The sequence below is a fragment of the Nannospalax galili genome, unplaced genomic scaffold, assembly GCF_000622305.1.
Source record: "Nannospalax galili isolate Female #2095 unplaced genomic scaffold, S.galili_v1.0 scaffold305, whole genome shotgun sequence".
NCBI classification, from domain to species: domain Eukaryota; kingdom Metazoa; phylum Chordata; class Mammalia; order Rodentia; family Spalacidae; genus Nannospalax; species Nannospalax galili.
Genome location: NW_008356258.1, coordinates 5,351,483 through 5,363,306, shown reverse-complemented (window position 1 = coordinate 5,363,306; position 11,824 = coordinate 5,351,483). Strand labels below are relative to the sequence as shown.

Sequence of the window (11,824 nt, the reverse complement as noted above, 5' to 3'; positions counted from 1 at the left end):
CCCCCTTTTTTTTTTGAGACAAGGCCTCTTACTGACCTGGAACTCATCAAGTATCAAGTAGGCTAAGCTGCTGGTTGGGGCCTGTGTCCTCCCAGGGCTAAGATTACAAACACATCCCCTGCCCTTTTTTTTTTCCTTTTCACAAAGGTTCTGGGAATTGAACTCAGGTCCTCATGCTTGCACAGCAAGCACTTTACCAACTGAGCTATCTCTGCAGCTGGTTTACACAATTCTTAAATAAAGATGTATGCAGAATACATGACTAGAGATGCTAAGTAATTATCAGGTGATCTTTCTTACCTTCAGAGTGGATGCAAATCGTACTGCACCAGCTGGAAGTGAGTACCGACTTCCTGGGGCTTCTGACCGCCCCCAGCCTCAAGCAGTGAATTCTGTAAGTTTCCTGGGGTTCCTGGGGTAGGTAACAGCAGGTTTATGGTTCTTGGGACATGATACCTTATTTTCCTGAAGTGTTGAAGAAATCAACAGTTGGGATTTGTGACTATAAATAGCAGCCTTATGTAGTCCTCAACATTTCATGGCCTTAAAAATTGGTTTTATTAAATTGGTATATGCTTTAGAATTCAAAATTCTCTGATTTCTGTGTGTACGTATACATTGTATAGAGTGCGTATTTTAATGAAGCTAATGCAATATTTACTATCCACTATAAAAAATACGAAGAATGTGGGGCCTAGGGGGGTGGATCATTCTCTAAGAGCTCTTAAACTGCAAACATGAGGACTAGAGATTGAATTCCCAGCACCAGTGTAAAGCTGTGTGTGACCGTGCACCTGTAACCCAGCACTTGAGAAGTGAAGTCGGGGAGGGAGGCAGGGAGATCACTGGGCCCAGTGGCCAGCCAGCTTAGGCTAAAAGCCAGTGAGCTTCAGGGTTAGTGAGCGGCTCTTTCTCAAGGGCATAAGGTGGAGAATGATAGATCAGGGCACCTTCTCTTGCCTTCACATGTATATACTGCACTCATGTATACAGACATGCACATGCCACACGCAAATATTTTAAGTAAATCATCTTTATGGTATTAAGATGTTTTTCATATTCAATAGTGGTCTGCCCCTAGGTACCTATATTGGTTTACTGATGCCAATGAATCAGCCTATTTTCTTTTAAATCCATTTGTCTTTTCTACAGCTATTGGCAAAGTGGTATACTAATAATAGCCTCTACACACATGCACAGACTCATACTACAGACACATACATACACACAAAATGGAAAGTGTTATCTGAACCTGTATTAATATGTATTATGAAAATCTTTCAGTGTAAGTGGCTACATAGTTGAGTGTTAGGAATTTGGTACTGGTCTTCTCACATTTCAGAACAGCCCTTAGTTCAGACTCTTCTTACTTAGCATGTAATTTAAGTTTCTCTCTCTCTCTCTCTCTCTCTCTCTCTCTCTTTATTTATTTATTTATTTATTTATTTTTTGGTAGGGCCTCATACAGAACTTCAGACCTTGCTTCCCTACACATCCTGATTGCTGGGATTGCAGGCTGGAAATAAACCCAGAACTTCATGAGTACTAGACAAGCAGTCTACCAACTGAGCTATATAACCAGGCCCAATTTATACCTCTTCAGGGTAGAATTTCATGAGCTTCAGTGTATTTTGGGGTTAATGGATTGATGCTAACAGTAAATTCTACAGGTTGGATGCTCTTTATTTGAAGTGCTTCCAACTAGAAGTGTTTCAGATTTTAGAATTTTTTTTTGTCTATGGCAAGTTGGCATGTACTTTTTTAAAATTAAATTTGTCCTTTGACGTTTTTATATATTGTATAAAATGCATTCTAATTGCTTTCACTTCTTATTCCTGTCAACTTGCCCTGTTCCTATAAATTCCTTTTCCACCTTCATGTTGTTTTGCTCTGAGTTACTGCTGTTGCTGTCAGTTCAAGATTTCAGTGGCTGTGCTGTGCCCAGAAGATGGCATCTCTCAGCCCTTCTCCCTGTCTTCTGGCTCTTAACATTCCATGATGTTCCCTAGGCCTTAGAGGGAATGAACTTGTTTAGGGCTGAGCCCTCAGCTATCACTAGTTCCAAGCACCTTGAGCAGCCACGAGTGTCTTATAACTGAGGCATTTGTTTATGGGTCTAAAGATACATATTTAAAAGGAAGTTTAATGCTTTGTGAATGTAACTGAACAACAGTAGTAAGTTCACCACTAAGGTCTATTAATATGTTTTTCACTAGGTTTATAGTAACATGCATGGGTTCTCTCTTGTGGAGTGGGCCTCATATTTGAGTAGGGAGTGGTTGGCTACCCCCGTAACACAAGTGGGTACTTCTTGCCTGGCAAGCTGGTATTGAAGTTTGTAGGGTTGGCAGCTGGGTAAGACAATTGATGCTTTGTCTCCTCCAACAGCCTGTGTAGCACCTTCAACACTGTGAAAGCTAGCTAGTAGGGAGAAAGTTTCCACTTCAGTTTCTCTGTATCTTCTAGCCCAGGTGTGTTGTGTCTTCAGCAATATGGTTTTATGAAATCTAGTTCTGGTGTGCAACCACAGTTGGCATACACGATCTGTTGAGCACTGTTAATCTGAAATCCAAATTAACTTGAATATTGGAGCATTTTGGATTTTAGATTTGTAAATTAAGGATGTTCAACCTGTATCAGTTAGTATACATTTTAAAATAGTATTTAATTATTCTATTAAAAGATGAATATGTAAAAGCACATAGAGGTTACCAAGTTTTTCCCAAAGTCAGTCAGCTAGTAATTGCTTACTTGGGTTTTGGTTTTGAACCCACCCACAGTGATGTTGGTTCAAAATTCTAATACTTGACCTTGTGTGTTTTTCACTTTCATTTTAAATTTAATATACAGGAAATGCAATTCTTACGAGAATTTAAACATATTTTTCGTTGGGAAAAGGTATTTTAACTGTTTCCTCCTCTTCGGTTAAGGAAAATACTAGCATTTCATAAATCCTCAATTTCCAGTTTTGAACTGACTTGAATCTTTAAATATATCCTTAGTAACGCTATTGTGCCCTATGTCTAGATGATTATGGAGACTGGCAATACCAAGAACTCTGCACTGATGGCTAAAAAAGCGCCTACGATGCCCAAACCCCAGTGGCACCCACCATGGAAGCTCTACAGGGTGAGCAGACCTATCTGCACTTCACTGCCATGTGGAGCACTATGGCTTTTCACCAGCGGTGGCTGAAGAGCACATGGGACTGCGGGAATGTGGGGGCTGAGGTGGGCTGTGTAGGAGGGGCTGAGCCCTGTTCAGAAGCCTGGAGAAGGAGAGTTCAAATAAAGCTGCACTGGTGTCGTATGTTTTGATTTTAAATAAAATGCAGTATATAGTATTGGTAGAAGGCTAGTAGTGTGGAGAGCAAGCAAAATTAGAAAAGCTAAGTTTTTGCTGTGACAGTTAAAGACAAATTTCTTTGGCTCTACCAATTATCTCTCCTATGGTAAGAGATGAAAATGATTCAAAATACATCAGATCAGAAATAAAATATGTGATAGGAAACGTACAGCCAGCATAATTACTTTTCAAATGATAGTACAGTAAGAAACTTGTTTTGTTGTACAGGTCTGATGACTTTTAATAGCTACATAGATGTGTATAACCACTGCTATAGTCAGGACATGACGTCACAAACACCCTGTACTAGTTTACTCATATACTTCTCCACTCCTGGTGCCACATGTTATGTACTGTGTCTTTTTGACTATGCCATATAATTGAAGGTACTTCTTGAGACTGATGTGCTTCATGTCAGTGCTTTTGAGATAACTTGTAGTACGTATTGCTATTGTGTTTCTTTTTCTGTGGTTAATACTATTCCATTGTATAGATGTACCACAGTGTCAGGATTTATTCACTTGTTGAAAGTAAGTTAATTTTTCTCACTCCAGAATATAATTGTCAAGTAATTGTATAGATTACTATTTGAAGATGGTGCAGTTCAAATCCAGTTTGCGGTTGAGATTGAGTATATTTTAACTCATGTATGGATGAGTCTCTCCATTCCACTCTTTCTTGAACAGGTTATCAGTGGCCATCTTGGCTGGGTTCGATGTATTGCAGTGGAACCTGGCAATCAGTGGTTTGTTACTGGATCTGCTGATAGGACTATAAAGGTAAGGAGGAAGGAAAATAAACAGGACTTTGTGTTTGTCTTCTAAGTTGAGTTTTACTCCCTAGGGCAGAAATTGATACTGTTTCTATCATTGACCATTCAAACAAATGCCTGTTGGAAAAGTGGCATTCCAGCAGTTGTTTTTGCTAAACATGCTAACTATCTGCCTACTACTAATTCTGCTTAACTGATACTGAAGGAGTTTTTCACCCTGTGATTACAAAATGAAAGCATGCTTCTCTGTAGAAATGTGGGAAACAGACTGAAAGAGACCCTGGATCCATGCATAGTCCTAACCCTGAGATACATTTCCATTAGTTTTATTTTAACTACTTCAGTGTTCATACATCTGTGTATTTACTTTGAAACCTCTTTCTGTGTATATAAATATGGGTTTTTTAAGGATCGCTTAAAAGATTTTCTTTTTTATGTGACACTGGAGATAAAAACCAGGACTTTACACACATGCTAGGCATGTCCTCCACCACTGAGCTATCCAGTGCTTAAAAGTCGTTCTTATCATATAATTTTATCTTGTTTTTTTTCACATAAAGAAACAGTATTTTTAATGGTAGCACATATAAAATTCAATGCTCTATTACTTTCTAAAATGAGTGATTTGATACTTGATCCAACATGCTGACTATGTAGCTCTTAGAAAATATCTGCTCATGTGATAAGTAGAAGTGGATAGCTAAACTTTTAAGCTGTTTATACAGAACTATAGTGAGGTTCAACTTTTGCATATCTTTGCTGCTTTCTGAGTTTGTTACTGTTACCTTTGGTGAATTTGATACCATGCTGTTCATACTTTTGTTATCAATAATATTCTTTTATGTATTGGGAATATTAACCTTGTCTTTTGCAATTTTTTTTTCCAATTTGAACGTGCCGTTTTATTATTTTTTAAATTTATTATTTTTTGTTTAGAGACTAGTTGAGTTTTTATATGTGTGTATGTTTTTGTAGCATTGAGGTTACAAAATTTTCCTTCGAGGTAGCCAGCATAAAGGAAAAAAATGCTCTTTGATTTCAGATCTGGGACTTGGCCAGTGGCAAATTAAAGCTGTCCTTGACTGGCCACATCAGCACAGTGCGGGGAGTGATTGTGAGCACCAGGAGTCCTTACTTGTTCTCTTGTGGAGAAGACAAACAAGTGAAATGCTGGGACCTTGAGTATAATAAGGTGAGCTGGAGTAAAGGATTTAAAACAGCTCGTTTATACTACAGTGCTGGGGATTGAACTCAGGACTTTATGCATGTTGGGCAAGCACTCTACTTCTGAGCATGTCCCCAGCCTCCACTGTTTATTTTGTAATTTTTAGTCATAACTTTCCTGCTTTATCTTTAGGTTATACGGCACTATCATGGCCACCTAAGTGCAGTGTATGGTTTGGATTTGCACCCAACAATCGACGTCCTAGTAACATGTAGTCGAGATTCAACTGCACGGGTAAACCAGATAATGCTCTGTGTGTTTGTGGATGACTTGCATCTTGTCATGTGCAGACTTGATCTTAGCATTATTTTTCATAAAGAACATTAATCCTTCACTCATCAGTACCTAGTCCTTCAGTGTCTTGACTGGCGTGTTTGTTCCGTCAGTCCTGTGTCTGTTGTTAGTGCACTGCTCCTGAATGGCAGCACTCTCGTGTTCCACTCTTCACAGTGGTGGCTGCTGTGTTGTGCACCGCTCCCACCGTGTGTTCCATTTTCCTACACCTGTTGTTGGCTTTCTTCCTTGTTTTATATTGTTTGAGAATTCCGTACATGAATACAGTGTGGTAACAGCTGTTTTGGGGTTTTCTTTGACAATACAGATTTGGGACGTGAGGACTAAAGCCAGTGTGCACACATTGTCTGGACATACAAATGCAGTTGCTACAGTGAGATGTCAAGCTGCAGAGCCACAGATTATCACTGGTATGATAGACGCTTCTTCCTGCTGAATGCATTGTGCGCACCACACTGTCTTCTCTGTCACTCCTGCTCTATGTTGCGATGGTAGTGCGTCTGTGTCATTTTGTCTTTGAGCCATGAATGTTTGAAATTTATTACCGTAAGATTTCATTCGGTAGTTTTTTACCTTGTACATTTTACATATGATAGAACGTCATACACAGTATCTTGTTAGGCCTGCCTAGAAAACTGCTGTCAGAGACAATCAGTTGTTCTCTAGTGTCATAATTACTGTTCTAAGAAATTAAAGTTAGAAGACAAAATACCCTGAGACCAATAATCTTTAGAACTGGTGTGAACCTTATTTTTTTATAGCACTGGAACTTTACTATGACTGGAAAATAATTCCTTCACTTTATTTTATTAACTAAAAATATTAAGATAAAAAATTTTAGTTTTTCCCATCCCCTTCACTGGGGGATAAAAGCATATATTTGTTCTCTTTGTTGACAGTCAGTCAGGTGTTTTAAAGAAGCACTAAATGTAAAATGAAACTACAATTTTGGAATTCTGAAGAGATTGGTCGAGGGGTAGGACATCTACTACACATGTGTGCATGGAGGTGTACCCTGTGTTTATTGTATTTAACTTTTGCATTTCTGTCCTGGTCTGTTTTCTTCATGTGTTTTCATGACAGGAAGCCATGATACCACAATCCGATTATGGGATCTGGTGGCCGGCAAGACAAGAGTGACACTAACCAACCATAAGAAGTCAGTCAGGGCTGTGGTTTTACATCCACGACAGTAAGTGCATTTTGCTAATTATCTTCTCTTCCTTCTGCCTGTCCCAGTGTAGTAGCACCACACCAACATTAGTATGCTACTCTTGACCTGAGTCATTGTCATTCCCATGCCTCTGCTACTTAGGACAGCCGTTTCCTTAATTTTCCTTGTTACTGTTTTGCTTCATGCTTCATATAGAATAAAGATAAGGCCCTCTACATAGTGATAAATAATATCAAATAAGGCTAAGCCATCAAAAACTGCATGTCAGACTAGGAAGTCTGGGTGTGTTCTGGGTTTAAATGGTACTGGGTTTTGTTTTTCACGTTATAGACTGCCATACACAGTACCTTGTAATGTCCGAGACAAACAGAATACAAAGAGAGAATAGTTTAATTCTTAAGGAAGAAGTGACTGTACCAGAGGGGAAGAGCCATGAACACGGCAGGCAGGCACAGTTGTCGACAAAGCGGAGCAGAGCTTCCCAAGCGACTGCTCGTCAGATCAGATCTGATGCTGCTTGTACTCATCCTCCGACTCCCTTCTTTCCTTCCTCTCATTTCGTTTCCTGTGTTTCCTGTGGCCTGTCTCTTTCCCTCTCCCTTTCTCCAAAATTCTCACATGATCTTTTGCCTGTTGTGTGAAATTAGGTGTTCCTACATTTATTGCTCTTATTCACTGTAGAGTACTGAAGAAATGTAAATAGAACAGTAGTCTAGAATTTTAAATACATTTAAAAATTTGAAAGGCAAAATGAGACACCTGTTGCCAGATTAAGCAAAAACATTTTCAGAAATAAAAATTGAAAAGCCGCCTTGGCACTTCTGCACTTGATGTGACAGTAGTACTTTACAGAAGCTGTATAGAGCAGTGAGTGCACCTGGAGAAGCAGCTGTACCTTTTGAAGCTGACCATTTTATTTGACTTGATTTACATTGCGTTGATTCTTTATAATCTTTATTTCAGTTACACATTTGCATCTGGTTCTCCAGATAACATAAAGCAGTGGAAGTTCCCTGATGGAAGTTTCATTCAAAATCTTTCTGGTCATAATGCTATTATCAACACATTGACAGTTAATTCTGATGGAGTCCTTGTATCTGGAGGTAAGATAAGATTTTTATAAGGTGTCATTTTGTTTGAATGAATGAGAAAAGTTTTTGTGCCATCACACCTAAGCATTGTAGCAGAGTTCAGCTGACGAGGGTGTATATGAATGTTGATAGTGTGTCTCTGCATATTGATGGTTCATATAGCATGCTTCATAACCTAGCCCTCTTTGAGTTCCCATGTAATAAGTCAAAGATGAGGGATCCATGCTAGGAATTCCTTGGTGTTTGGTTTGGGTATTGAGGAATTAGATTTCAAATTCTGCGGTGCTTCTTAAGATCTGATGATGTTCTGAAGTAAGCACAAATGAAAGTAGACAAAGCTGTGTGTCTTTGTATTGCTAACATGATGCCTAGGCTTATGGTTGGTGCCTAAGTGTGTCACACTGAGCTACTGAAGGGTACCGAATATAACCACATCTTTCCCTTTAAGCTGACAATGGCACTATGCACCTTTGGGACTGGAGAACTGGCTATAATTTTCAGAGAGTTCATGCAGCTGTGCAACCTGGGTCCTTGGACAGTGAATCAGGAATATTTGCTTGTGCTTTTGATCAGTCAGAAAGCCGGTTACTGACGGCTGAAGCTGATAAAACCATTAAAGTCTACAGAGAGGACGAGACGGCGGTAAGTTCTGAGGTTTTGTGCACATTTCATTTATTTTCTATATTTTGAGACAAGGTCTCATATTGTACTTCTGGCCATCCTGGAACTCACTTTGTAGTCCAAGTTGGCCTTAAGGCAATCCTCCTGTCTCCATCTCCTAAGTGTTGAAATTATGGGTGTGCACCACAGTGCTCATTCAATTATCGGAAATAAAAGTAATCTTTGTACTAAGGGATTTGTCATCTTGAATGTTGGTCTGTTCCTAGATGTCTATTATTAGTTTCATTGATACCAGTGAATCTATTATTATTTTTAACATTTATTATTTGTATTTTGTGTGTATGAGTATATTGCCTCTGTGTGTGTGTGTGTGCATGTGTGTGTGTGTGTGTGTGTGTGTGTGTGAAGTGCCCCGTGTATGGAAAGCCCACAGGGGTCCGAAGACGGTGTCAGGTCCCCTGGAAGTGGAGTTACAGTCGGTTGTCAGCCACCTTGCGAGTGCTGGTAATAGAACCCAGGTGTCGGTAAAAGCAGTGTTCTTAACCACTGAGCCGTCTCTCAAGCCCCTAGATTTTTGTGTTTAATTCAGTTTTAAAGTTCCTGGGAAAAGGGCACATTAATAATAGCAAATAATGCTTTGGAAATCAAATCTAGAATCACAAGCTTTGAAGTCACTGTGATGTCTAACTTTGGATGAAAACTCCAAACCGAACTTATAGTAAACACATTCATTTTTATTAGAGTTGGATAATGTTGAAAGTTTGTCAGCTATATCTAAAATCTTTAAAGATTTGCTAAATATATAGTTCCAAGTAATATGATTTAGCAACTAATGCTACTTATTCTAATTTACTTTCCTGTTTTTAGACAGAAGAAACTCATCCTGTCAGCTGGAAACCAGAAATTATCAAGAGAAAGAGATTTTAACGTGGTATCTTTGTGGAGGTTGCTTTTTTATTGCTTGGCATTGATGAGGATATCCAGTGGTTTGTGCTCTGACTGGGAAATAGAGTGGAAACACGCTTGCTGGAATCCCTGCTGCTTCTACTGTACAATAAATTCTCTCCTATATCCCCCACCTGTGTTTTTATTTTTGAAATAAACAATTCATGATGCTAGAAGTTGCAAGTGAATACAGGTTTATTGCCCATAACTGTTCTAAAGTCATGCTATTTTAACAGCTTTATTAGGAAATTCTCTGTTTTTAAAAAAATGTACAAAGCCAGCTGCTAATATTACAATCGCACATTTTGAGAAGAATAGGAATTTTTTTGTAATAGTTCTTTGAAAACTAACTTCAGTGACTGATAATTTGGAATTAACAGATTTGAGGTCTTAATTTATATGTGTTTATTCCAAAAGTGGTTTCTCTTGTTTTTTGTTTGAGACAGGATCTTCCTGTAGTCATAGCTGGCTTGGAACTTTCTACATAGACCAGGCTGGCCTCCATCTCACAGAGATCCACCTGCCTCTGTCACCCAAGTGCTGGGATTGAAGGCATATGCCATCATACCTGACCTTCCGAAAATGGTTTGTGACTGTAAGTTCTGATTATATCTTCTTCCTGAAAAGGTAAATGTCTGTCCTCTGAGACACCCAGTTACAGTAGCTTTTGTAGAAATGACTTAATAGAGAGGTCAGTGTAGTGCTGGGGGAGCACAAAGCAACAGCTATGGAAGACTTCATCAAGGCAGAAGCATTTGAGCTAACCTTAAAGTTACAGTGGGTAGTATGGTTTGGTCAGTTTGTCATGCTGCCTATCAAACCAGGGATTCCCACAGACTGACCAAATGTTCTACTATGCATCTGCACCTCCTGCATCTGCACCTCCATCCTCTAGGAAGAGGATTTTCTAAGATGAGACACACAATGGGTGAAGCTAGACATGGGAGCATAAGTGATGTGTCTCACGACAGAGTTTTCAGCTGCATTTGAGCAGTGGGAGTAGTGCCAGTCTGTAGGAAAGCTCATGTTTTGAGTTTGGATTTTATTCTGCAAGTAGTAAGATTCCAATAGTGGTAAAGGAATGAGAGGAAATAACTCTGAAGATAACATTACAGCTTTTTAAAGCTGTAGCAAAGACTGCAGTCTTATGAGGATTTTCTAGAAAAGGGCTCAAGTTTCTAAATACATATAGAAGATTTAGAAATCCTGCCTTTTGCATCTTGATTTGCCATCAGTCAAGACTTGTCAAGATTTACCTGTAGTTACAAAATAATTTAAACTTCTTTTGTAGTTCAGTTACACTGAATTTGATGATTTCAGGTCATTCTTGTCCCATCTTGCATGCTTTAGATGTATAGTTTTCCAGGGTTCACTGAAATTTGAATCCTCTGTTCTTTGTTTCTAGAAAACTACTTTCTAGGAATAACATAACTTGTGTACATAGCAAGATCGTTGCACTTTTGTTCTTTAATAATGAAAACCAGCTGAAGGACTCATTTGATGGATTATTTTTGATCCAGTATTTCTTAGTACTCAACCGAGCACTAAGACTTTCCGAGAGGAAAGTCTAGATTTCGGCAAGGTGGCCAAGTTTTGATGATGAGAAAAAATTGTGTAAGCATTTTTATAAAATAACATTCTCAAAAATAATGAAGTAAAACCAAATTGTTGGAATTACAGGAAAATGTTCATAGTCTGCTTTCTGTATTTCTATTTTTTGTCTTCTATAAGTAGGTATTTTGAATCTCCTGGAGAGATTCTAATATGACTTGTAATAGAAGAAAGATCAAAGGGGGTCGTGTACCCAGCCCACAAGGGTGACGAACACGGAGGAGCAAGTCCCTGCCATCCTGCCTAGGCTTGGACTGTTGTGTTTAAGTTGGGCCCGGGTATTGATTCTAAGGAGTGTTATTAAATTGTGCTTTGTGCCGGCCTGCACTGTTTAGGCATGTGTAATCATGAAACCTGGGTTTTTAGGCAGACTTTCGTGTTTTCCCCTTTCTCACCTTTTTCACAAAATACCAACCAGAGTCAAGCTAAGTCTCTTACTCTGCCCATGCCACTATCTATACTCAAGCCATAAATGCTGCTCCCCCCCCCCCCCCGGCTATGCCACCTGCACTCATTCCTCCTCTAGCCATGTACCTCAAGGTGTGGCCGTTAACAGACAGGAGACATTTGCAGAGGATGGGTAACTGCTGCAGGATTTCTGGATTAACCACAATCACTTCACACATGCTGCCTATTTAAGGACTTTCTCCTGCAGCAGTTAGTTCGTGTGTATGAATGTATTGCCTACATGTATGTAAGTTCACCCATGTCGTGCAATGTCCACAGAAATCAGAAGAGGGCATTGG

The 11,824-nt window shown here is 39.2% G+C and overlaps 1 protein-coding gene across 2 annotated transcripts in view; it reads left to right on the top strand.

Moving 5' to 3' along the window:
* Positions 1 to 9,598, top strand: part of Plrg1 (pleiotropic regulator 1) — a 14,357-nt gene extending 4,759 nt beyond the window's left edge. Inside the window, exons 6-15 of one of the 2 annotated variants that reach the window (XM_008854284.3) lie at positions 307 to 394; positions 3,028 to 3,129; positions 4,032 to 4,124; positions 5,160 to 5,309; positions 5,475 to 5,576; positions 5,944 to 6,046; positions 6,720 to 6,828; positions 7,774 to 7,913; positions 8,350 to 8,543; positions 9,390 to 9,598. In XM_008854284.3, the coding sequence (XP_008852506.1) occupies positions 307 to 394; positions 3,028 to 3,129; positions 4,032 to 4,124; positions 5,160 to 5,309; positions 5,475 to 5,576; positions 5,944 to 6,046; positions 6,720 to 6,828; positions 7,774 to 7,913; positions 8,350 to 8,543; positions 9,390 to 9,449 (1,141 nt within the window). In that variant the 3' untranslated portion in view covers positions 9,450 to 9,598. The remainder of the gene's footprint in view (positions 1 to 306; positions 395 to 3,027; positions 3,130 to 4,031; positions 4,125 to 5,159; positions 5,310 to 5,474; positions 5,577 to 5,943; positions 6,047 to 6,719; positions 6,829 to 7,773; positions 7,914 to 8,349; positions 8,544 to 9,389) is intronic. The other variant, XM_029556758.1, reaches the window with a different exon arrangement.
* The last annotated feature ends 2,226 nt before the right edge of the window (positions 9,599 to 11,824 follow it).